Raw genomic sequence first — 27782 nt, 5'->3', positions numbered from 1 at the left:
TGCGGCACAGCTGATGGCTGCCTTTTCCAATTAGAAGAAACGATCTGCCTTAGTGCCACAGTGATCTATCCCCGTATCTGGAATTTAGGGTGGGCGACCACTGCATAGTAATGCAGACTTAACCTGCACATGTCTCTGACCTCTGTGGAATTTCAGTTTCTAGAACAAAGCAGCAAAGTTGCATAGCACAAGCGGAGGGACTAATGAATTCTGGATGCAGTAGCATAAAGTGTACATTGCACATATGGCAAGCTACCTGTGCATGCTAAATTCACTACTTTCAGCCCAGTTAGGCTTACGTATTGTGTAGGGCATACATGGTAGTTCTGATGTGCCCCAGTTCAGCTGGATTTGCTGCATGTGTGTTGTGAACAAAAGCATGGTAGAGAAATGGAAGCCCTACCTCTTTCATATATGTCTTCATGTCTGTATATCTATCTTCTCAGTCGCATCTGCATTTATGTTTTTGAGTTTGCAGACTGCAATGGTGCTTTGATGCCTGAATTTTTTTCTCGACTGACTTGCTTCCATTTTAATAGTCCTCCAAAGTTTTGTTGTTCTCCTTTCTGCACAAGTCACTGGAGTTACTGATAACAGAAATTTGATGAAAAAAACCCCCATACCTGTGCTAAAGCATGTATCAGTTAAGATAAAAGCTATTTTATGCACTTTAAGATCAATACAACATTTTAATAATTTCTTTGCCTTTATAAAGGACTTGGGTACAGGGATCTCCCATCCTTCCTTTGCTGATATCGAGACCGGTTTATTCCAGCCCTTGCATTTGAATTCAAATACAAAGAGTTTTTCTAAACTCTTCAGAATGAGGAGAGAAACTAAGGACACTTGGATGCAGTCACTTAGGGGGCAGAAGGCAGTAAATAATTTTTTTAGCATTGTTGAGAATGTGAATGAAGTTAGCAGTCAGCTCTGAGTGGTATGGTTTCTCCTTTTTTTTTGTGTGAATGTAGCAAGAAATGTATCTGTTAAGACTGGCTTTCCATAATTGCTGACTTCTACTAGGAAGAAAGATTTTTGCAGTTATCTTTTAATTGTGTTGTTTTCTTTAAGCATTTAGAGAAGGTTGTTACTGAGTGCTGCTTGACTCTTGGTGAGAGCTTAAAATCTAAAATTCCTCTCAACTTTTTCCTGTGGTGAACCTCAATACTTTTAAAATGTCAAATCAAACCAAACTAGAGCAGAAAATACTTTTAAAAGATTTTTTTTTTGCTTATCCATACACCTGAGTTAAAGTATTTAACTCTGACCTTTTCTGCTGTGAGAAGGGGAAAAAAGATGGAGTAGACATTCTCCAGTCAAGATTGCACTGCATGACAGTTCTTTCCCATGAACTGTAAAGTCTTCTCTTCAGTATTTTGTGCTGGTCTGTTAATAAGCTTTTATGAAAAACTTGTGAAGTATGCTTATAGTACTTCTTGAATTGATGTGTTGGGACAACTGTAGGTTTCATTCCAGCAAAATCCTGTGCTGAAACATGAGATTGGCCTTGGTAGATTTGGCCGTAAGGCAAACGGCCAGCAGCAGTTGCTAAGGGAAGAAACAGGTACAGACAGGCACATCGCAGTATTTACCTGAAGTTTCACAAATGTCTATAATACATGGTACAAATATTCCTGAACTAGGTATTTTCTAGACATAGTAGACTTTCATGACATTTATTCAAGAATTCTTTCTATTTTTGAACCCAAATACACAGTGTTTTATATCATGCATCAACATGTTAATGACAAGTTAACAGCTTAGCTGCATATGGTGTAAAACACTTATCTGCTGTTGTTTATTTTAAATGAGGTCCTGCTAGTCTCATCAGTGCTTACAGTGTTGTAGGAAGTAAAAACAGTGAAATGTCATTTCCTATTTGAGTGGAATGAAAAAATGAACAACTTTGGTATCAGTCTTAGCATATTTGTTGTTTTCTTCCTTCTAGGATTCTTCAGTCTGCTCTGGCTTTCACAGAAGGGATGTTCACACACTTCTTGCCTTTGGTCATTCACATTTTTTCTCAACTTTCCAACTTTTTTTCTGCCGTGCCTCGTTGAGTAACATAGGCAGGGGGAGGCAGTTGGGCATTGCTTCCTTACTTGATAGATTTTGGAGGTGAGGGGCAAGTGGGAAGCAAGTCAAACAGAGCAAGGCCTGGGAACTCAAATTGAGTGAAATCTTTCTCAGCAAGCATTTTTTTAAGCAATACACTTTGAATTTTAGTCAAGGGTATAAGCCATAGTGTGGTTTTGGAGAAGTTATTTTGAATGGAGTTTGTTCTTAATCCATGACATGTTTAAATGGAAAGGATTCTATTTAAAAATGTATTTAAAAAAATATTAAAGCAGTTAAGTTTAAAGACAAACTCAGGTGTTTTTTCTGTTACAGGAATAGGGAAGAGAATACCTGCTTTTAGATGGGGAGAAGGAAACACATATTATTTTCTGAAATGAGCTGGGGAGAAGGGCCAGATAGGTGACTGCATCAGTTTGCAAAATGAAGAGTTAATAACACAATAACTACATAACTTTTGATTTTAGGGTGGGTGGATAATTCTTGCTTGCATAGAAGATAAATTGTTCAGTCTCTAATAATTGTTTATCAGAGTCAGGAAATTGAGTTAATGATGTTAAGAATAACTGGAGGGAAGAAACATTCATCCTGATTTTCAGGTCAGTTAAGAAAATTCGCAAGTTTTGCCAACCTTAATTATGAGCCTTTTGTGCTACTGAACGTGTTCAGAAACAATTTCTGAGCTGGAGCTGTAATTCCACAATGTAACTTTGCCACGTTTATGGCAAGTATGTAGGATGTGGCAGCTTAATTAAGAACATATTCAATGTAGTATTTGGCAGTACAGTACAGATTTAGATCAGTAGACATTTTTTTTTCTTTTGGTGGTGTTGTTGTTTTGTTTGTTTGTTTGTTTTCCCCTTCAGGTCTCATACTGAGCGATACTAGCATTAGGAGAGTGTGTGTGAGTTCTGGAATGTCTTGGTGCCTTGTCATTCAGATCCTATATTCATGCATGGGTGGCTTTAAATTTGTGCTGTGAACTTCAACTGTCTTGGCTTATTTCTAGTGATTTTCTGTTTTAATACTTTGTTAGCCAAAAGAGGAAAATTTTGAAGGGTAAATATCCATTAAATATCTGTACCTCTTTCCTTACTCTTTTGCATGACTTCTTTCTCTCAATAACAACAAAAACAACCAGTGAAGGAACATCTAAACCAAAGCAGCTTTCCCAAAAGTTTCTCCTCAGGCTCTGAGATTATATGAGAAGACTTATTCAAATGGGATGCTCTTACTTTACAGAGCTGTGAACAGTCTGTAACTGACTACTTGGAACAGGAATTTGCTTTCAGAGTAAATACAATAAATGGTACTTGCTGCGATTTTGTAATGGATCTTGATATAATTATTAACTTGTCACGTGTCTCTCCCCTATTGCTTCTCCATCAGTTAGGTGTTTCAGAGACTCATGCAAAACCCAATGTTTGGAAGAGGGGTAGGGGCACAGTCTGTGTTCTCTTTAGTAGAATCGTTTAGGTTGGAAAAGACCCTTAAGATCATGGAGTCCAACTGTTAATGTAGCAATGCCAAGTCTACCACTGAACCATGTCGCTAAGGTCCACATCTACACATCTTTAACATACCTCCATGGATGTGACTCAACCAATGTGTTGTCTTATGAGATGCATGAGAGAGACTGACAGAGAGGGGTTAACTTTTGTTTTACAGGTTACCCAGGTTATTCATGCTGTTCTTAGTGGAGCTATGGGAAGGAGACTAAGGGCAGGGCAAGATGTGGTGTGAGTGCTCCTCTCACCATGCCTTTGTGATTCTTCAGCTTCTGAAACTGCTCAAGCCCTTAGGCTCTTCTGAGAGCTTCCACTGTCAACTGGTCCTTGCCAGTGACTGAATCTCTTTTTACCCCAATGTTTATGAATAAAAGGTTGTTGAAATTATTTGATGTAGTGAAGTCTTACAGGCCTATACTGTAGTAGAGATTTTTTCTTTTTATTTTAAACATTTACTTCTTGTTACTGTATATTAAATAATTCTTTTAAAAAAACCCTCTAAACTGTAAAATAACAAAATCTTAAATGTTACAGTTCTTGGAAGCAGAACACTAGTTAAGGCATTAGTATGTGTAGCTAACATTTGGGGGAAAAAGCTATCTGTAACAGGAAATTGGAGTTGTTACCTGAAAATCTCCTGTCTTAATGTTACTCTCTCATAGTAGTTCTGCTACAATTTTGTAGATGTTATTTGAAACAGCTTCTAAATGAAACCCTTGACTGTCCTTGCTGTGTAAAAGGTCTTGAGTGTCTGCTCCACCCCAGTAAGAAGGTGTGTTAAGATTAAGAAAATAAAACAAAAAGGCCTGCCCCAAATAAAGTAATCAACCAGCCATTCCCCTCTTGAAATACCTTGTTAAGCCTACTGGGAAGTGAATAGAGTAATTTTGCTATGAAAAGAAATTGTATTGGGCAATACAATTTTGTCCAGTTTTCTTTTATGTGTAATAGAACATAGGAAAGGAGAGTGTTATTGATTATATAAAGACCTGGTTTTGCTGTCTTGATTTTATATTTTGGAAGGGAGTGTTAATCACACTTTGCCTTTTCTGTTATTTGACATTTCAACTGATAGAGAGGACTTTTTCACTGCAGACTAGGTCTTCAATAACAACATTCTTATGTTTGACATGTGAAATGTGACCTTATTTACTTAGTTATTGAGCCCAGTTTTAAATAATAATATTTAAAATTAATTGATAAATTATGTTATTTAAGACTTACAGAATAGCCCCCCTCCTCCCATCCCCAGAATACATGGGCTGATGATGAATCTTTCCAGAATCTGGAAGTAACTTTATTTCTGGTGGCTTATATCATAAATTTTAATTTGTAGTTTATTTATTAATTATTTTCAGTGATGTTAATACGTGGTGCCTAATTATAAAGATAATTGTGGAACATTCTGTCCAACTGAATCGGAATTGAACACAGATGTTACTATAGCTGAAACTCAGGATTTAGCAGTCTTCCATCTTCTCCCCTCCTTTCTTTTGAGTCTTATAGCCTGCAAATCTGTCTCTGCCAATTTATTGCTGGATTTCTACTGTGTGTTTCATTTGGAGAGTAGGAATTAATGTGATAAAACACAGGGTATTTGTTAGTGCATTTAAGGGGGAAAGAAAGGGTGGCTGACCTCCAGGCAGAAACGTGTATGTGTACAGTGCAGGGCAGTTATCATGGATATGTCTGTTTTTGTTAAATGTATTTAATGGCTGTTGCTAAATGAAATGTAGTAACTAATTCTTAGTTTGTTGTTTTGACTCTTACTACATTGTGCAATTGATTTGTTTGTTGGAGTTTTGTTTCTTGTTAAGCTGTTGAGTTACAGTGCTGCCCTTCAAGAGATGTGGAGATCATGTCAGTTGCTAACTTATAAATAGGAATTGTCCATGTACTATTGGTGTTTATTATCAGGGTTAGAAGAAAATGAATGAGACTTAAAATAGCTTATTGTTACGGTATCCTGGAACTTTAATGTCTTTACTTTGTACGTGGTTTGTTTCTTATTTCTACAAATGCCATAACCTATCCTTAGTTTGTATAGCTTGACATGGTTTTCTTGGGTTTTATACTGCTTGAACAACTAGGCTACAGCAGCAAGTCATAACTAATCATTGTATTAGTAGCCCATAGTGTTCTAATCTGTATCTTAAATGGATTTCCCCCCCCACCCCCTTCAACATCAATATTTAGAGAGTGTTTCACCGTCGAAGTTTGTACTCAGAAAACCACATTAAACTTAATTGAGAAGATTAGTACAGCAGGGCATATCTTGTTTCATTTCAGTACAAGGATTTGTGCTAAAATGTGAAGAATTGTATTTTTTTATGCTGTGAAGATCACAAGTTTTTACTTATTTCATTCTTCCATGACAGCATATGAATTCAGATTACTTACTGTGAAGTTGTAAATGTTCTTAAAGCATATAGTGGAGATTTTCCTTTTTTATTTTTTTTTTTTAAGGTATGGCCAGTAAGAAAATTAGTTTTTTTAGTGGATCTTTAATGATACAGGTAGAATATGTGTTTGTACAGGTAATATACAGGTAAAATCACACTTGTAAAGCTGCATTAAAAAGTGATAAATCTTTTAAAGAATTGATATTGTAGTTGAATGATACAAGTATTTCAGTGAATTCATAATGAGCATGTGTGCTTTGTATTCCATTAATTGAATGCCATCACAGTAAAAAAAACCGAAAAAACAAGAAAAAACCTACAATCCCAAAAATCGTGTAAAGCTTTTTTTCTGTTATACCAGTTACAAACAGGGGACATTGAAAATTCTTCCTTGGAATGAGCAGAAACATCGTGAAGAAGATTGGTGTGAAAAAGCAGAATGCAGGTAAGTATGTAGAAATAGCAAAAAGTTTTTTCTATATTTATGTGTGTTTCAAATAAGGAATTTACTTATTAATTTTAAAATGTGTGAAATGCCCAGTAGGACTCACTTCTTAATTTTGTACACGCTGACTTGTGTTTTAAGCTTTCTTAGTGAGACTGACTGAGCAAATACTCTTTAATATTAAAGCATTATGTTTGGATTGATTGTGTGATGCATGCCTCTTGTAAATGCATGGGAGCCGGGGGAGGGAGGTTACTGCTGGAATTCCTGAATTACTTATTTATTTTCTCCTGCCCCCTTATTTGTCAGCTGTAATGTTATCATAGCAGGATCACAAAACTGCCTCTTGCTGTGTGAGGAACAGATGGGAAGCAGAGGTTTGTCTTTAGTAGAGAGGATTCTTCCTTTCGTGATCTGCATCATGTTTTGAAACTCTTACTTGTCGCTTTGCTGACAAAAATGCATATTTGCTGTGATTGGCATTTGAATCTCATGAAATAATTGGTGTAGTGGTAGGTTGATTGTATCATTTTCTTTCAGAATGACCAGAAAAATATAGGAAAAGACTGATGTGAAAAAAATACAAACAAATCTACACTTAAACATATGCTGACTCTTTTTTTTTTTTTTTTTTTTTTTTTTAAGGATAATTGTTGAACCAACTTTACAAGATGAAGGCGAATTTCTGTATGAAATGCAACATGAGTTACTGAAGTACAGGACTACTGACCTTTCAGTTAATCTTGTTACCGATTGGTATTTGAGCAGAGCACAGGAAATTGAAAAATATGCAATGCAGGTGAGAATAGCAGTGAGGAAATAGTGATGGCTGACTCAGGCTGACCTGCCTTCTTCAGCAGAATCGTGTGTTCATGGGCTGCTTTTTGCTTGGTGACATACACTGTCTCAATCTTCGTTATGGCTTTTGAAGGACTTGGTTTGTTGTTTTCTTTTTTTAATGTTTGCCCCGAAGTTTACTTAGCCAAATAATTGATCTGTAGGAATGACCAAGAAGCTAGTAGATTGCCTTTCACTTGGCTTGCCACAGCAGATCGTAGCACTTCTGTAGTCCATGGAAAATATTCACCATTACATTTTATGTTTGTAACCAAGGGAGGGAATTTGGTGCACAAGGTATTGAGAAACATGGTTTTATCTGTTGCATGATACAGTGTCATATGTATCGATAAGTGACAGTCACATGTGTCACTGTCGTATGCCAATATGTAGTACTGTCATCATTGCTTTCTGGTAGGTTATTTGTGTGTCTGTGGGACTAGCATGCAGCTTATTTTTGCTTTTATTTTCTTCATATTTTTCAAAATGTTTGAAGATCTGTGTGGTAAAGACAAGCATTGCAAGCAAGAAGAGAGCTCACCACTGACGTGCTCTGGTATTTTATTGCTTCACAAGCTAATTTACCTGCATGGAAAGGAGGTTGGCTGGAACTATGAGTTAGTTCTGATGGAGGAGTTCTTTTATTCTTGAAGTTTATAGTCCTCCAAGTCTCTTTCATCATAGTTTGCTGTGATCTTAACAGCCTATCAGTAGGTATGGAAATAAAAGTAACTTCCAAGGATCAGTTATTTTACTAACATATAAATGAAATTGTGTTCTTCTCTTCCAGACCTATGTCTGCCTCACTGAATACTTACAGCCAATTTTGCATTCTCTGAAATTGAAATAGAATCTTCCATATAGAGGCATTTTTGGTCACCAGGGAAAAAACTGTCACTGTTCTCTGTGAAGTGAAATGCAATAATTAAAATTATTAATTCATGGTCAGCTAGAAAAGTCATGTTACATGCAGAGGTTTTCATAACTTCAGTCAGTTAACTGATTATCTTAGTTTAAAGCATTCCTTTATATTCTGTGCAGTGAGATGAGTTGATGTATCTGTGTGCGTGGTCTCCAGAAGGAATAGTATTCTCCTAATTTACATGCATTAGTGAGATGCATCTGGGTCAAAAGCCTATAATGATGTCATCCACTAAGATTAAAAACTATATTTGGACTTTATAAGGCTGAGAAGAGCAATCCATGTAGGAATATAGTCTACAAAAACTTCTAGGAACTTAGAATTGCCTATTAAACAAAAACGGAAAGAAAATAGACACAGAAACAGGACACAGATCAGACTTGAAGTTGATTTTTAGCAAACAGTTGTACAGCAGAGTTTTTAATTATTTTTCAGGTGGACTGTGCTCTGTCCCTTGTTCGTCTTGGCATGGAGAGGAATATTCCTGGTCTGCAGGTGCTTTGTGACAATCTGATCACTCTTGAGACAATAGTTTATGAGACTGATGGTGATCGAACCTTAACTTTGAAGGAACTTCTGGAGATGAAAGACATTGAAAAGCTGAGACTGTTGATGAGGAATGTAAGTGTTGTGAATAAAGCAGTAAGTATACCTTGATTTCCAGTAATTCAGGTTATCCTAGATCCTACGTAAAGATACTGTTTGTGGCTGACATTTTTCTGGTGAAACTTCATTTTGAATTCAACACTTCTGTTGTTGCTTTTTTGTTGTAGTGGAGGGTTTTTTATCTGTTTTTAACAAAAGTTAAAATGTTAGTTAGTTTTCTTAAAGACCTGTTCTTTATCCTAGGCACAGGACTAAACAGTAATGAATCTAGTCTTTTGAAAGCTGTGAATTGCTTCTTCATTGACCCTTTCTAAAGGATCTTTAGTGTCCCTGTCAATGGTGCTGCAGATGCAACAACACTGAATTTTTTCCTTGGATATTTTTTGGTGTCTTTAAATATTAGCAAAAAATCTTAATATTTGCCTCTGCAGCATATATGTGGTTTTTGTCTTCCCTGCGTTCAGCCTGCGCATGGCATTTCAACCTCTTGGAAAGTTTGAAAAACACCTAGAGATTGAAGAGGGCTCTGAAATTCAGTCAAATAATAAATATTTAAGTATGAGAAGATAATGCTCAGAACTTTCAAATTTTTGCTAGGATTTATGTAACCACTCGTCATTCATTTTTCTGTCTTGCATTCTTGCATGCTGAAAGTAATGCTACTCTGACATGAACGCAAGCTGAGCTTTCACTCGTTATGAAATTGTAGGAGGAAGACAACTAGGCTTTCCTCATGCAGTGGGCTTTACTTCTGTACTGCTTGCTTTCCCCAAGCCATTGGGCAGCAGAAAGATGATGGATTATTTCAGTGTTTTATGATGCGGTGATCTGTGCAGCAGTGGTGAATGTCATGCTTCAGCTGTTGTTTGTGATAGGTGAAGATGCTGTTGCAGTTGTAATGATCAAAATACTTTGGGTTTGGGGTTTTTTTTGTTTTCTTGTTTGTTTTGGACAATGAAACTGAATTTGTTCTTTTTTGTTTTCTAATTCATTGTGCTTTCCAGTCCTCTGATGAGAAATATGTGAATAATGTTTACCAGTGGATGATCCCTTTTCTCCACCGCTGTGAAAATCAGTCCCCCGGTCTTGCAAATTCACTTTTAAAAGAATATTTAGTAACCTTGGCAAAGGAAGACCTGAGGCTACCTCTGAAGATATTTCAGAATTCAAAACCTGCTGTAAGTGTAGAGCCTTGATGATTCTACTGGTTTATTAAGAAATTTCTGTATTGAACAGGTGAATTCATAAATAGGGTTAGTTAATCTTCTAAATCTGATTGTTTCTCTGATATTTCCCTTCTTTTTGGAGCAAGTATTTGTTATGTTTTCTAAAACATTTAATTAAAAAATGTTGCAGCATAAGTTATAATGCATCAACTGTCCTTGATAAGATTGTCAAACTAATGTAAATATCATCTTGACCTAGTAGAACAAAAATTATTGTAAAGATTCTTCTTGAAGTAATTTTCTGGTGATGTGTTTAAAGTAAATCCCTGGTATTTTTACTTTTTAAAAAATGGATAAGGAAGAGTTTCCAATTTTATCTGATTTCGCCTAAGGAAGAAAAAGTTACTAGCAGTGCACTTAAAGTTATTCCACTCCCCTGCTGCCCTCGCCCCTGTCTTTCCATAACAAATGTAAAGAATAAAATGGGGGCCATTAGGATGGACCCAAGAGTTCAATGAATAAGTGTTGAAGTTAATTTCCATGTGAATATTTCATGCTGCTTCTACATTTTGAATAATTATTCCAGGTCACATAAGCACATTTTTGCATACTACTGAACATTCTAAGTGTATAGACAGAAAATAGTCAGTGAAGCAAAACTACAGCTATTTTATGTGTGTTGTTACTGTTGTACATATTAAATAAATGTGACAAATGTTTGCAGCAGTTGCCTTCCTCTGCCCTGCACCCTCTCCATCTCTCAAATTCAAGAAGGGTATAATGGTGTACTACTATTCTTTCAAGCATGTGCAGTGTAGGAAACCAGCCAAATTATGTTTCATGTTGTAACTTCAACAGGTACTTCACTCAGTTGTTAGCAGGAGATGTTCTACTTACAACTAAAGACAATTCATTTACTTGGAATACATATCTTTATATATCCAGAAGAAACTTGACTGTTGAATTAGAAACAGAAAACTAAAAATAATGTGCTTTCTTTTCTTGTTAGTGTCAGCCAAAAATTATTTCTGATCAAGACCAGCTTATGATTACAGCATTGGAATGTATTTATAGTTGTGAACGAGATGACCAGCTCGCACTCTGTTATGATATTTTGGAATGCCTTCCACAAAGAGGATATGGGTAAACATTTTCAGCTAGCTATTTGTAAATATTTTAGGTATGTTAAATACAGTTGTGAAGTAATGCTTCAGAAGTAGTTGTTAAGTCACAAAAGGAGAGATGATGTTACTGGAATTTTCTGTCCTGGTGTGAGTTGCCGTGTGTGTGTGCGTCTGTGTGTGCTTGTGCTGTATATGCACTCTACCAGATAACGCAACAAAACAGGATTTAAAGTAGCAGCCTAGACCAAGGCTTCTGTATTAGAATCTTAGGCTTTTATAGCCTGGTGAGTTGAGACTGGCTGTTAGTGCTGTCTTGTTGGACGACTTACTGTTAGTGGTGTCTCACACTTAGCTATAATCAGCAATATGGCCCTATGAGAGAGATCTCAGTATGGAAGATCTATATGAAGGATAAGTAATTCTTGAGAAAGTGAAAGCATGAGGAAGGGATGTAAGCTATTCTCCCCAGTATCTTTTACATGTAGGAAGGAGAGAGCCTGAGAAAAGCCTAGGAAGAAGGAAAAGTTCTGTTCTTTGGAGACCGAGGGACCCCTCAATTTTAGCTATCCTTCCAGCAGTAAGCCAACAGTTTTATTCTTTCAAGTGAACATATATTTGATTTTCATCAAGGAATGTTTCAAACTGCTTATCTGTACGTCTATGTAATAGGGATTACATGAAGAAATTACAAGTAGTGTGTGTGTGTATATATATATATAAAAAATGTTAATTGTATATTTTTTTGCAGGCCTGAGACAGATAAAACGAACACTCTTCATGATAAAGTAGATGAACTGGAACAAATCCTTAGGTATTTAATTTTGTGAAAATAATGTATTCTTACAGAAGTCACTAGGCATAGCCAAGAATATTTTTATGACAAGAAAGTAGCAAGAATATTTTCCTTGGTTTTAATGCTGTCAACAAGATAATATGTAAGTTTTTTTGTGGTCATAAATTATGAAATTTTGAATGGTTTTATTTTTTTGAATATTGTAAAACTGCATGGGTATTTTCCTTGGAATACAAGTAATTTTGGTTGTGTTTGTTTGTGTTTTTTTTTGGTTGGTTGGTTGGTTTTTGTTTTATAAAGGAGAGGAAGGTTACCCTGGAGATTTGTTTTGGTCATGATACTCTGTAATGCTTTGAATAAGGGAAAACTTGTTGGTGATATGCATTTACCCTACAGCTTTTTTAAATTTTTTAAAAAATTTATTTAATAAATACTGTTACTCTGGCTAATCCATACTTTTATAGACTTTATAGAGACTGTTTGCATTTGCAGTACATTGTCTGAGACAGCTTTAAAACCGCTAAGGTAGAGGTAGTTGTACAACTGTGCAGGATTCAAAAATGTTGACTATTTATTTACAGTGTGTCAGAGCTGTTGGAGAAACATGAACTTCAGAAACCTGTTTCCTTTGTGAAAGACACAAAAGACAATGCAGAGGAGGCTCGGAAGCTGATGGTTAGGCTGACAAGGCACACAGGTCGCAAGTTAGTATTCAAAGGGGAATGGGAGATAAGGGGGAAAGGACAGTAAGGTAACAGTACTTATTGTCAGGGAGCGTCCCTGCCTGTTTTGCAGTAGGGAGCTGTAGTGTACAAACTAAACACTGTGCACATAAAACTCATTTCTTAAACTGATGATTAACATGATTAGTGTTCTGGCTGCAATCTCCACATTCAAAGAACTGTCTTGCTTTAAACCTATCTCAATATGTTTATGTATTGCCTAAAAGGTGTACTGGCTGCAAAATACTGTAAGATCATGAATAGTAGAAGTTAACGTATTGTAAATGAAGTTCTTCAAGACCTATGAAATTTTATTGAAAGTGTAGGATTTGTAAAATAATAGTTTCTGGTTTTTGATGTGTTTTCTTAGGAGCTCTTGTAATAGGGCAATTTATTGATTGTATGTATTGATTCTACTTCTTATATTTCCAGTATAATTTTTCAAATTTTCTATTTAAGAACGACTACATTTAATTTGTCTTCCAACTGTAGACGAATTATTATACAGCTCACTGTGGTTTGTTGTTTTTTTCTTTTTCTTTCTCTTAGTTATGTATTTCTCTTATTTAAAGTAAATGTGCACAACAGTGTATTGGTGATGGTAGAGTAGCATTTCGCTTGGACGTACTGAAAGCTTTAAGACTTGTAAAAACATTGCTTTAGAAAGATCAAGTTAATGCCTTTGTAGGAAAAATGTTGATTTATTTTTTAAATTATTTTGTGGAGACCCTTTGCTTTGCCAAAACAAAAGCTAATGCCACATGAGAAAATCGCTATTAGCTGGACTAGTCTGTGTACCTTAAAGTCTTTTAATTGGAAAGGCTCAAGAAAATGTCAAAAAACCTTAGTAGTAAAAACTCTATGAAAAGTTTTGATAGAGCACATGAGGTTGTAAAGGAAGCTTTGTGAGTAAACAGATGTGTGGAATCAGAGGGTTAAGAATCTGAATACCATTCCAGTTTAAGGAACAAAATAAACTTGCAGCTGTATTCTTCTGTGCTTGCATGCAATTGATTAGTTCTTTAAGATTGCTTATAATGAACAGCACTTTAATGATTCTCTTTGTTGCTGTTAAAAACTTTTTACCCAGCTGTTCTTGGATCAGTATGAAGTTAGCACGTCCAGCTTTTTGATGTACTGCTGGAAATTAGCAAAACCTACTTGAGGGATTTTGATAAAGATTGCTTAAATCTCTGTGTTATTCCACAGAAAAAACACTTTGGGTACTACACTGTTATCATCAATTTTATCCCACAGACACTGTTTAAATGTTAATTAATATTAAAAACATGCTGTCTTTAAATCACTTCTCGTTAAAAGTCCAATTAAAGATTTAAATACTGTTTGTGAAAATTCATATTTTTGGTGATAGAACTGCAGTGCATCTACATCTTTTCTTTAAGTCTGTTGAGGAAGAGAATATTTAATTTTAAAAATGTTTGTAGGCAACCATCTGTCAGTGAGACACACTGGAAGGAATTGCTCCAGGATATGTTAGACATGCAGCAGAAAGTATATACATGCTTACATTCAGATACTTGCTATGAGGTGAGTTTTATTTTTTCTTCCTGATTTATGTCCCAAGTAAGCTACAAATCCTCATTTCATATTGTTGCTCACAAATCTAAATACATTTTCATGTGTTGTGTTACTTGGTTGTCTGCTGGCTTTTTTACAGTATTTTCATTCAAATCAGAAACTTCCTGTGTTAATTCATTTCATAGAAAGCTCCTCTAATAAATATACAGGAAATTTTTTCTAGATTTAAACTTTCTTTAGATTAAGTCAACTTCCTGAGACTTTATAATTGTATGTACAAATGTGTTTAGTATTAAACTCTTAAAACTAATGAAAATAAACAATCTTTTAGCTAAGTGTTATCTTTAGCCAAGCATGTTTTTTAAACATGAAGTTCTGGTTTGATAACATTATCCAAGGTTATTATAGGATTATGGACTTTCTACTGCTTGTAATTGAGGTAAAATAATGTGAGGTAAAAAAATCTAATTTCATTGAAGGAAAAAAACTACCAAACTTGCATGTACATAAATCCAAAACGTATGTGATTAATATTTCAAAGGGCTTTTATTAGACTAATGTAGAATTTGCTGTGGCATGTGTCATTTATCTGCATTTTCACTTCAACAGGCTGCAGTTTTTTATAGGATGTGCCGTATCCACTATAATTGGTATTTAAATAGTCACATATTTTAAAAGTTTAAGGTGTTTTACTGCAATTGGCAGATTTAATTGCTTATGGCTAACAATCTGATTAGCTCTTGGGAGAAGTTTTGAAAGCAAATTAGAAAAAAAACCCTGAACTGAAAAAGCAATGCTATTCAACCTGTATGGAAAAAAAATTCATGATTTTTCTGTAGTTCTACAGTTTAGTGTTGCTCAAAGAGAACTGCACTGTATTTAATGGTCATGCTTTTGTGATAGGCTGTGGCTTATGGTACTTGGATTTTTTTTTTTAAGTGCATTTAAAAAAATTACAGTACTAGAGAATTCTGAAAATAATAGCATTTGATTTTTTTTGATTTTAATATTTTTATTAATACTAAATTATTTTTTAACCTCTATACTATATGATTAAAAAACCCCACCACAACAAAGAGTTTTGAAAAATTCATGTAGGAATGCTGCAAATCTTTTAAAATGTAGTGCCGTTGTATCCAATTATGCTTTGATAATTAGAAAATTGATAAATTGAGGCATTAAGGATTTGCAATCATATGTGAGGTTTTATGGGGATTTTTTTTTTAGCGTGATGCTTACTCTATTCTGCTTGCATGCAAAGTGAATCCTGTCCTCCTGAAGGACTTAATGTCCATACATTTTGAGAGGGGTAAGATGTATGTATGTGATCTTTAAGGAAAAAAGAGTCAGCTATCATACTTTGCATCTTTCACTGTTCCTTGAGGATTAATGTATTGTGAAATGGAATGTGATCCAATTGTATGATGCTTTTTAAGAAGCACTAACTGTGTTCCTTTCCTGGAGTATAAGATGATTTGGAGAGGTTCTTTCTAGTGAATAAATGCTTTAGTTTCCAGATGCAGTTGGGCAGGGTGCTAGATAATTTCATTTATGCCCCCTTTCCCATGAAAGTTCTGACCAGATTACCTTTTGAGGTCCCTTCAACTGGGGCTTGACTATGACTCATTGACTCTATTTAATTTGTTAAGAAATTTAAAACTTTTTATAAAGGCCATATTGTTGCAGCTGTGATATTTTCTGAAATGATTAAATGAATATATTGCTCTTCATTAGGACAATACCGGCTGTGTTTTAAAAAAAAGTAAATTTATTTTTGTAAGAAATTGAGATTATTTTGAGCATCTTAAAGTGGGCAAAACTTTGACCTGAAAGTAATTGTTAGGTGTTTTGTGGCAGGTGCTGGTATGCATATTGGTATGCATTCTTTGAAGATAGTCTTGATTCAAACTTAAAAACCCTCTTATTTGCTGAGTTCTAAATATTTTACTTTCTTCAGGGACACAGCATTTTTTCACATATATTCTTGGTTTTAAGGTCTTAATACCGAACTGCCTTTTCAGATTTGTACATCCTATTAACACCTCAGAATGCAGGTATAAATAATTTCCTCGAAGTCACACTGTAAAAAAGGCAGTCAATAAGTTGGTGTTGGTTGTTCCTTGCCGCATCCTCCCCCCCCCCTCCCATCCTGTTCCCCCCGGAAGTAGAAATAATTAGCTATTAGTCAATTTTAGCTTTACTTTAATTTTTTTACCTTCATAGTGTGCTGCATATTCATTTTCATTCACGTACAGGATTGGTTACAAGTTTCTCAGTTCTAATGGAAACTAGTGTACATCCTCAGATAGCACCACTGATGTTTTTTGCTAACTACGCGTGCTCCTCAAGTGGGGTTTTGCCCTCATTCAGTGGGGCTATTTGAATCAGAGGCCACAATCTCCCACTGCCACAACTACCTTTGGAAATCCTCTTCTTGATAAAAGTTCTATTTTCTGCTTGTTTTAATCAAAGGGGTTGTTCCATAGAACACAGATAAGCTTCTTTGAAGCTGCTCCTGCAGATTGTTGAATTATTGTTCTTTCTTTTAGATATTCACAGAAAGTCTTCTATGCTCAAGCAGTATAGACAATATCCACTTGGCTGGGCAAATGATGCATTGCAGTATTTGGTCAGTGGATCTACCAAGTGCATCAAAAGGGAAGCCACAGTACCGAGTCAACTATGCAAAAAGTATTGAACTAGTTTTGGCTGCTGGCAGAGAATATTTCAATTCTTCAACGAGCTTGACAGATAGCTGTATGGATTTGGCCAGGTATATTTACAATTACGATATACATAAATACATATTGCTCTTTTAATTGAAACTTGAATTTTGTTTCCCTGTAAGAGGGGGTGAATTTTAGGTGAGTTTATTTCTTTTCTTGTAAAATTATATGGTAAGTCAAAACAATACTTTCGGCTTCTGCAAAACTTTTCTGGTGTGTTGTTTTTTTGGTGTTTTTTTTTTTTTTTTTTTGTGGTTCCCCCACCCCTTGCTTTGTGTGTGTGTTCACCATTGCAGTTCCTGGTTGAAGGAGTGATCTATTACAGAATTCAGGTTGAAGAACAAGAAGAAATGTGCAAACCTTTCTCTGTGGATAAGAAGGTTTTCACTCGTGTTACTTGGACCCTTTCCACGTTATGACATTGAACACAATTGTGGCCCCCGGTTACTACCACAACAGAAAATAGCAATTTACTGATTCTTTCATTACTTTTATTATTTTGGTCTTTCCCAATTCTGAGAGTTCATTTGAGGCTATCTGTCTCTCTTTGTTGCATGAAGAAGTAAGACAATTCTTCACAATGCAGTTCAGCCATAGAGCAACCTCAAAGGTTGCAGTGTGAATGTTCATTCTTGTATAAATTTAGACATGGAAGTATTTTCTTTTACAGATTAGATGCAGATAGGTAAAATAGTTTAGTATTACCTATGTAGAAGATTGATTCCTTGGCTTACCCTAAATATTTAAAATAGAAGCATGTCTTAGTATTTCCAGCCTTTCCCTTTTATTCTAAGAATTTGCTTTTCCGTGGGTATTGTTATGTGTTAATCCAAATAAATTTTCCTTAAGGCACTTATTAAAAACAGAAACAAACAAACCAAAAAAACCCCCCAAAATCCCCACAAACACAAAAAAAAGAACAAAAATAAAAAAACCCCACCCAACCAAACAAACCTAAAGAAACCCAAAACCACAACTCAAACACCAAAAAACCAAAAGAAAATCCCATAACCAAACAAAAATATTTGTTTCAATTACAATGGAAGACATGTCATCTTTATAAAGTACTACTGTCACTTAATGTGAGTATACTGACCTACTAATTACAAGAAAAAAGTTTACTTATTTTTCTTCCCTTCAAGATACAAATTCATCTTGACACATAATGGTATGTACTACACATTACCAGTTTGTGGAGTTTTTTTTGAGTACTGACTACAGCAATACAGTCAACCTATTTGTAAGTAATTATTGTTTTTCAAATTAAGTTTTCCTCAATAAAATATTGTAAGCTTTATGGATTGACAAATCATATATTTTTTGTTAGAGAGTAACAGTTATATTCTGCATAACTTAATTGGACAATGACTGAAAAAGCATTGGGTTTTTTCCTCCCTAATCACTCACAGCTTGTTTTTCTCATAAATACATGTGATGTGGATGAAGGTTTCTTTCTTTATTTGTGTGGGATTTTGTTGTTTGCTTTTTTAGTAAAGGCATTATCACCTCAGGTCAATGTTGAAGGATGGTCACTTTTACAGGAGTAAAAATGCTAGCTCTCTTTCTACCTTTTTATTGAAAGCACAATTTATTGACTATCATTATTGCTTATAAGTGTTCTAGGTATATGCTTGCTTTAGAGGCTGAAAAGGCCCAAGAGTCACTGGCTTTTACTTTATTTTAAAATATATGAATATTTATATAAATATATAGATGTTTAAATTTTGGATACCAGGACAACTAGATAGTCTGTAAAAAAGTTGTGATCACAATGAAACGTGCATAGACTGTTACAGTATCCAAATTACAACTGAATTTTATCTGTGTGCATATAATGGCCATCGTTAAAGTTTATGTGTTAGCTGCTTGTATGGGGATAGGATACTGTAGTTGTGGGATTTCCTTGATGTGTAGGAGAGAAGCCCACCTCTGGGCTAAGTTAGGACGCAGAGAGGTTGGTTGGTTTTTTGTTTCATTTTGGAGCAGCAGGAACAAAATGCATGGTTATTTGGAACAGACCTTTTGGGTCAGCAGTCTAGTCCTTTGCTGTTGCATGTGGCACTGTAATGCAATGTAACCTCACCTTTGTGCCTGGGAAGGTTGTGGGGCAGATCCTCCTAGAAGCTATGCTGAGGCACGTTGAGGACAGGGAAGTGATTTGAGATAGGAAGCATGATTTCACCAAGGGTAAGTCCTGCCTGACCAACCTAGTAGCCTTCTGCGATGGAGTGACTACATCAGTGGTCAAGGGAAGAGCCACAGATGTAGTCTGTGTGGACTTCTGTAAAGCCTTTGACATGGTTCCCCCCCTCTCCCAACATCCTTCTCTCTAAATTGGAGAGATATGGATTAAATGGGTGGACTGTTTGGTGGGTGGCCACATCCAGATGGTAGCATTCAACGGCTCAATGTCCAGATGGAGATCTGTGACAAGTGGTGTTCCTCGGGGATCCGTAGTGGGACCAGTACTGTTTAATATCTTCATCAATGACACAGATGCAGGGATTGAGTGCCCCCTCAGCAGGTTTGCCAATGACACTGGACTGAGTGGTACAGTTGACAGGCCTGAGGGGTGGGATACCATCCAGAGGGACCTGGACAAGCTCAAGAAGTAGGCCCCTGTGAACCTCATGAGTTTCAACAAGGACAAGCGTAAAGTCCAGCACCTGGGTCTGGGCAACCCCTAGTAACCCCTAGTACCAATACAGACTGGTGATTAATGGATTGAGAGCAGTCCTGCAGAGGATGTGGAGGTACTGGTGGATGAAAAGCTGGATGTGAGCCAGCGATGTGTGCTTGCAGCCCAGAAAGCCGGTTGTATCCTGGGCTACAGCAAAAGAACTGTGACAGCAGGTCAAGGGACGTGGTTCTCCCTCTCTGCTCTTGTGAGACCCCACTGGGAGCACTGCATTCAGCTCTGAGGCCCCCAACACAAGAAGGACACGGACCTGTAGGAGCAAGTCCAGAGGAGGGCCACAAAAATAATCAGGGGGCTGGAGCACCTCTCCTGTGAAGACAGACTGAGAGAGCTGGGGTTGTTCAGCCTGGAGAAGGCATCAGGAGACCTTATAGCAGCCTTCCAGTAGCTAAATGGATCTTATAAGAAGATGGACACAAGCTTTTTACAAGAGTGTATAGTGGCAGGACAAGGGGTAATGGTTTTAAACTAAAAGAACGTAGATTTAAACTAGATACGAGGAAGAAATTTTTTACAGTGAGGGTAGTGAGGGCACTGCAACAGGTTTCCCAGAGAGGTGGTAGATGCCTCATCCATGGAAGCATTCAAGTTGTCAGATTGGGTGAGCCTCTGAGCAACCTGGTCTAGTGGAAGTTGTCTCTGCTCATTGCAGGGAGTATTGGACTGGGTGATCTTTAAAGGGTCCTTTCAACCCATTCTATAATTGCTATGAAAAAGTGATTTAATGTCATTATAAAATTAAGGTTTATTTTCTAATTCTGCCCCCACCCCTTCCCCCACCAGTCTTTGACTGAGAGTCTTTTCCATTAGAAGACTCTGGAAATACAAAGTACCACTGTTTTTAGTATTTTAGAAGTTTGCTGTCATTAACTTTTATCTCTGTTTTTATGGTCATATTTCAAAATAATATCTCAAATACTTGCTATGAATGTATGACCATGTGTTTACTTCTGTTTAGTAAGCTGTTTTGGTCCTTCTCTGACTTGTTTCCAATCAGTTGTTTCATGGTAACTTAACTTACCTCCCCGAGTGTTTATCACAGAGTTTAGGTCTCCTAGTAGTCTTACTGTAGGAGTTGTTTCAGGCAGAACATATTTTTCTTCTCTTTAGCAAGTTAGTTTTCCTTCTGCTCCTGTTTTAATTTCCACTTTACCTGGAAATGTTTGTCAGTGCTCCTGAAAAATGTGATGGGTTCAGATGGGAATGTAGTTACCATACAACTTTATTTTTTATGCAAACATAGCTATTTCTTAGTTAACATGTAGAGATAAAAAACATACAACAAATTGCACAAACAAAATATGTTTAATGTGTATGATGAATTAAGCCATTTTAAAACACTGAGGCTATTTTGCATGTGGAAATATTTTGCATATTTTGAAAATATCTGTTGTTAAAACTGCTTATGAATATGCTGTACCAGAATACAAGTTTTATTTAAAAATATGTAAAATCTGATTATGTTAATGTAATATTTATAAAACATAATTTTTTAAATAGTTTACTTAAAGTAACATTTTATTAATAGTTGCATATATACATCTTCAGAGCAATTTTGATAGTTTTCTTTTTTAATCAGCTTTGTTTTCATTTGCTGAACCTAGTTAAGGAAACTGAATTTTTGACAGTAGCTCTAACATCTCACTTCCAATCAAGTTTTTGCAGAATATCGTTTTTATCTTAGTGGATTCAAATCAGTCTTTATCTACTATGTAGCAACACCAAAATACAGTAGTGATACAAGAAATACTTCCCTAAATAATTACATATTCATTTATATTACAATGTCTTTTGTTAAAATCATTGCAGGTCTAATTTCAGTAGGGTTTAGGTGATGTTCTTACCATAACTAGGTGAAGAAGATTGTGGCAATCCAAGAATAGAATTTCATAAGAAAGTTTAGCCAGCCATGACAGAGATACAGTGCCAGACACTTACAGTGTGTGTTACAGCACTAGTGAGTATTTTGATGTTCCATAAGCACAGTAAATTACTATTGGGTTTTGGTGGGTTTTTTCATACTCACAGTTGAACTTTTCCCACAAATTTAACTTCAAATTTATTTAACAATTTTTAGAAAAAATTGTTTCCTTCCTTTTTAGGTGCTGTCTACAGCTTATTGTAGACTGTCCAAGTGCTATTCAGGAGGAGCTAGATCTCATTCGTGCTCTTGGCTACCTTGAAGAATTTGGTGTGAAAGTACTACCATTACAAGGTACTGCATATTTTCATTCTTTATGTGATTACTTGAATCACGGGCATAAATATGCATGAAATATAGTTTACTATTGCATGAGTGTTACATGGTTAAACTCATGTTACATGGGTAAAAAAAAGGTCCCTTTTCTGCTTCCAAACAGCTTACAGACACATACCAAAAAATTGGGTTTTTCTTAAAAAAACATTCTTCTGTTGACGTGAGATGAGAAAGATGTCTGCATTTGGAGTCTGTGTTTTGGGACTTTTTTAGCAGAACTTCTTAATAGACTACTGAGCATCTGAAGTTCCTGGTAACTTCAGCAGAAATAGTTTGAACTCACTTTTTATTTGCAAAATAATCTGCCCTTGCTCATTTGCTGATGAGCTTTAAAGTAATGGGTGGGGAGAGAGGTACTTCACATGTAGGCAGTTCTCATGTCTGCACTGGGCTGTTTCATTCTGAGGTACGTAAAACCCAATGACAAGGGAAATGAGCTTTCACAAGGTGTTTCTTCTGATGACTTGTTTAAAACTTTAAATAATGTTTTGGAGCTCTGACTCCAGTGGTATGGGAAGTTGTTGGACAAAAGTTGGAAAGAAAGGATAATACGGACAATGAGATAAAGGGAAAAATAGACTGTATTGTAGTGTATTTTATTGCTTATAGATTGTGCCAAACAAAGTTAGTTCACTGCTTTATGTGGAGGTTGACCCTGGCTGGATGCCAGGTGCCCACCAAAGCTGCTCTGTCACTGCCCTCCTCAGCTGGGCAGGGGAGAGAAAATGCAGTGAGAGGCTCGTGGGTCGGGATAAGGGCAGGGGGATCACCGCCAGTTACCATCATGGGCAAAACAGACTTGACTTGGGGAAATTGGTTTATTACCAATCAAAAATCAGAGTAGGGTAATAAGAAATAAAACCAAATCTTAAAACACTTTCCCCCTACCCATCCCTTCTTCCCAAGCTCAGCTTCACCCCTGATTTTATTTCCCTTCTACGGTCCCCAGTGCAGGGGGCTGCGGTCAGTCCCTCACACCCAGCCGTGGGTCCCCCCGCGGGGCGCAGCCCCTCAGGCCCGGCCGGCCCCGGCGCGGGTCCCCGCGGGGGCACCGGCCCTGCCCGCAGCCCGGCCCCGGCCCGGGCTCCTCTCCCCGCGGGGCCGCGGGCCCTGCCCGGAGCTGCTCCAGCGCGGGCTGCCCGCGGGTCACAGCCTCCCTCGGGCACCCCCTGCCCCGGCGTGGGGCCCTGCCGGGCTGCGGGGGGGGAGCTGCCCCCCGGGGGCTCCGTGGGCTGGGGGCACAGCCTGCCCCGCCGGGGGCTGCGCCGCGGGCTGGGGGGAGCCTCTGCCGCGGCGCCTGGAGCCCCCCGGCCTCCTCCTGCCCTGTCCTGCGGGCTGCAGGGCTGCGGCTCTCACATGTTCTCACTCCTCTGTCCTGGCTGCAGTTGCTGTTGTGCACCGACTTTCTCCTCTTCTGAAATAGGTTATCCCACACGGGCTACCAGCATCTCTGATGGGTTCAGTGGTAACTGGCATTGGCTCTGTTGGACAAAGGGGAAGCTTCTGGCAGCTTCTCGCGGAAGCCACACCTGTAGTCTCCCCACTGCCAAAACCTTGCCACACAAACCCAATACACTTAACAAAACCCTCCACTTTTCTAAGTGAAAGAAGTACAAGAGAGCTCAACTACTTGGCCTTCAGTAAAGCTTTAATGTATCGTGTGAGGGCAACTATGTGAAACTGCATGAACATGGGTATTGGGAGCACTCTAAAAAACTGGCTGAGCACAGAGTACCAATGAAACATGCTGATGTTTTACTTGTGGCATTGTGCAGAGGAATACTGGGATTTATGGGAAGCACTTGTGGGTCTGTGGAAATGAAGTGAATGTTCTAAATGGTTTTTGTTACTTAACAAAAAGAAAACAACAAACTACTCTTTTGTTTCCCTAGTATTCCTTCAAAGTAAGCTGATGCTCCATATGTTATATTTGGAAATCTTACCGTTTCTGGGCTGAGAATAAGTCTGGTTTCTGTATCTTGCAATATTGATATCTAGAGGAGAATTATTTTTTAGTCAGTTTGTTCAGCCTGTAGAAAAGTAAACATATTTTCTTCATCTTTTGCAGTGTGCACATGATTTTTATTGTAAATAATGTAATGTTAATGCGATATTATGTTGCCATGTGTAGTACAACTGATCTAGATTAATTAGAATATGTGAAATCATGCCTGTAATTTCATTAATGATCCTGACTTATCCGTTCCTCAGTATCTTTCATGTAAATCTAATTAATAAGATTAAAATTATGTTTTAAAGTTTTAATGAAAGCCTTTAAATGGTCAGTTACTTTGATAGAATGTAATTAAAATAACATTAAGGATCAGTTATTCCCACAATAAGAATTAGCAATAGTCTTTTATGTTTAGTATTCTGTAGAGCTTCCCCCCCTTGCATTTTTAGCAAACTCAGAAGTTAAGGTTGTGAACTATAATTATGATGTATTTTAATAAAATCTGGTTTGGACACTCCTTATTAACATAAAAGGTGAAGAGAACTCCTTCTTTAATGAGAGTATTTAACCCATGGTATTATATCAGATTACTTTCAATTATGTTAAATATTACAAAAAAATCTTACTTAATCAGTGAATGAAAACATGTTACTGCTGTATACTAATATATGTGTGATAAAATATTAAAAGTGAAACCAAAAGTGTAACCCTTTCCTGCTTCCCCATTCTTAATTTGTTTTAGTCTTGATTTCTAGAACTTACTAATAGAGTTTTCATTATGCAGGTGCTGCATAGCACTTATTGAGGCCTAATAAGATATGTTTTAAACTGTGCAATAGCACATGGAGCTTATCCCTCATGCAATCATTAATGTCTTACTAAGTGTTAAGTGGAAGATCTGCATGCTGTTCTTCTGTGTTTTGAAACTTGAATGGTATGAAAATGCTACCTTTTTAAAGCAGCAGCCTGAAGTTAGTCACCCATTATCTAAAAAGAGCACTGCATTTGGTTCATGGTATTACATTATATAATTAATGTAATTGTTTAATTCTTGATAAAATCTTTTTTGAAACACAGTACTAATTATAAGCTTCTCAGGATATGGTTGACAGGATATGGTGATTTGCAGGCTTTCCCTTCACTCGCTCAGGAATATTTATGTAAATTAAAACAGCTGAAGATTTTGCCTGTGACAGTTCCTTCAGTCTGTATGATATATCCTGTCCACCCTACAATAAAATGTAGCATGAAATATTAGTTATTTACAACGTTCCGAATGAAAGTTAATGTCTGTTTTAGCAGCCTTTCTGATAACGTTGCAGAAATTATATTTTAAAAAGATAATTGTATAAAGGCATGTGGTTAGTCATATGAACTTTAAAGCATTGAGTCTGAAAACCTGAAACAAAAATAAATTTTCATTTGGGTCCCTTTTATTCCTCCCTTTCTAGCCTGACGACTTGCTAGTGATTGGGGCTGGGTATATTAGAGTGTTGTTTTAACTTTCTGTTTATCGGTATAATTGAGGATCTGTATGTAAGTAACTTTCAGCTAGTTTTCAGATTGTGTTTGCATTTTTATATTCCCTAGTACTCTTTCTGTGCCTGCATTGTTTAACCGGTAATACAGCAGTAAGGTTCATTTATGAAGTCTCTAACACCAGCTCTTCTTTCAACAGTGCGTTTATGTTCAGATCGACTTAGTCTCATCAAGGACTGTCTTGCTCAGATGTCAACAAACTATAAACAATCTGCTAAGCTCTTGGGACTTGCAAATTTGCTAAGGGTTGCAGGTAAGCTGTGCTAATAAGACACTGAATTGCAATGCAACATGCATTTGTGTTATACTTCGTGTCATTTGAGTTTATCGTTAGAATGTGTGCTTGAGGATGTCACCAAAAAATTATGTCATTGGGGAGGAATGAAATAATTTTAGATGAATGAAATATTTTATCTGTAAAACAGCTGATACTGTCAGCTGTTCTGATGTTCCACAGATATGTAAAATAAAAAAAAACAGCTTTGTCTAATCTGGATTTTTAGTAAAAGCGTATTTCAGGTTGGAGGACTTGTGACTGAGAATAATTTGTCTTACAGTTAACTGATAATACTAAAATTCCTGTAAATCTTATTGTCTCTGTCAAGTAATGTAGTTTGATTTAATAATAGTCCCATTTAAGTTAGAGACAAGAAAGTCATCTATAATGCATAAACTTCAGCTTTGTGTGTCTCCTTTGTACACTACAAATAATGTGTTAGCTTGACTATTCATTTGAGAAGCTGAACGTCTTCAAGGATCAAATCCTAAGTATGTTAGATGATTTTTTTCTTTTATCTTCATTTTCTAGATGGCCTACCTAAAGTGTCTGACAGACCTTTCGATTTTTGAAAAATACTTCATCGGTGCAACTGCAAATACAATACTGCTATTTTTATTGATGTAGCAATAGAATAGAGAAATATAAAATACAGATTTGTATTTCATGCACCGTGGTATATAAAAATCAATGCATTCCAGCTTTGTCACTGATGCATGGTTGACTAATTCCTTTCTTTCTGTATTTGTTAAATCATTTAACAATTTTCTTCTTATGTTTTCAGGAAGCTTAGTATTGGCAATTTTTTTTCATAGTATTAAATATATATAGGAGGGGGCTATCCAAAGGGATTGGATGAGGTTATGAATAGAGGTATAAAAATTAGGTTGTTGACCTTCCAAAATACCCATGTCCTAAGGAAAGACAGCACTGGAAATGGCATTGTGACTGTGATAAGCTCAGTGTTCCTGTTACATAGCACTGCTACATGAAAGATGACAGAGGGGAGGGGATGGTATGGTACCATGTTAGTTAGCTGGATCCAATCTATATATTTGTTCATTTCACATGTAATCTTCTGTTCTACAGAAAAACTAGAGTGACAGACATTAACTTTATTTTTCCTTGTTTGCAAGACTTTTTGGGAAAAAAAAAAAAGTTTCTTCGGATCAGTTCATAAGACAAGATTGCTGTACAGCTGCTTCCCTCTCCTCTCTGCTTCTACCTGCATTAAGTTAAAATCTGTCAGTTTTTCTTCTAAATAATCTGGGTTCTTTAGGCTAATGCTGCTGATTTTTGTTTTACTTTCTTTTGAAACTGTGTGATTCTTTTTGTATGAGAGAAGGAAGAGCAAATCCACAGTGATTCTGTGAAGCTTAACAATACAAACTATTTTGTCCAGTAGTGTTATCCTAGTGCATTAGTTATAGATCAGCATCTACAGTGCCTTGGTGTGTACCTTTGAACAGGGAACAAACTCATGGCTCCCATCTCCGGAGACTGAAAGATGAGTGGCCTGCACTCTGCAGCCAAAGGAATTGAGAAAAATGCGTTTATAATTATCAGTGGTGGCATGCCACCTAGCTACCTTTTGATTCCAGTTCATATTGAAGTTCTAGCATGTCTGGTACAGCACCACTCAGCGACACCGTGACTTCATTCAGGCCATGATAGTCCACTGTTAATCTCCATTCCTGTTAAGCTTTCATGCGGGCCATATGGGGCTATTAAATGGTGAATGGGTCTTGCTGATGACTCCTTGGTTCTCTGGTTGGTGAATCAGCTTGTGGATGGGAATCAGGGAGTCTTGGTTGGTATGGTGTTGCTGCTGGTGCATTGTTGTAGTAGCAGTTGGCACCTGTTGTTCTTTGACTTTCAGTAACCCCACCACAGATAGGTCTTCTGAAAGACCAGGCAAAGCAGAAAGCTGCTTAATTTCCTCTGTTTCCAAGGCAACTATACCAAAAGCCTACTGATACCCTTTCAGATCCTTGAAATACCCTCTCCTAAGACAGTCTATGCAGAGGATACATGGAGCTTCTGGGCCAATCACAATGGGATGTTTTTGCCACTCGTTCCCAGTTAAGCTTATTTCAGCCTCCGATACAGTTAGCTGTTGCGATCCCCCTGTCACTCCAGAAATACTAATGGGTTCTGCCCCTTCATAGCTTGATGGCATTAGAGTACGCTG

At 36.8% G+C, this 27782-nt stretch overlaps 1 protein-coding gene across 1 annotated transcript in view; it reads left to right on the top strand.

Moving 5' to 3' along the window:
* NBAS (NBAS subunit of NRZ tethering complex) overlaps positions 1-27782 on the top strand; it is a 186875-nt gene that overhangs the window by 45737 nt on the left and 113356 nt on the right. Inside the window, exons 22-32 of the mRNA XM_080390504.1 lie at positions 6348-6431; positions 7077-7230; positions 8626-8811; positions 9801-9974; positions 10972-11105; positions 11835-11897; positions 12461-12583; positions 14047-14149; positions 16690-16913; positions 21667-21779; positions 25454-25567. Coding sequence (XP_080246630.1) covers positions 6348-6431; positions 7077-7230; positions 8626-8811; positions 9801-9974; positions 10972-11105; positions 11835-11897; positions 12461-12583; positions 14047-14149; positions 16690-16913; positions 21667-21779; positions 25454-25567 — 1472 coding nt within the window. The remainder of the gene's footprint in view (positions 1-6347; positions 6432-7076; positions 7231-8625; positions 8812-9800; positions 9975-10971; positions 11106-11834; positions 11898-12460; positions 12584-14046; positions 14150-16689; positions 16914-21666; positions 21780-25453; positions 25568-27782) is intronic.

This window comes from Falco punctatus, assembly GCF_963210335.1.
Source record: "Falco punctatus genome assembly, chromosome: 5".
Taxonomy (NCBI): Eukaryota; Metazoa; Chordata; class Aves; order Falconiformes; family Falconidae; genus Falco; species Falco punctatus.
This window is presented reverse-complemented; position numbering and strand designations above follow the sequence as displayed.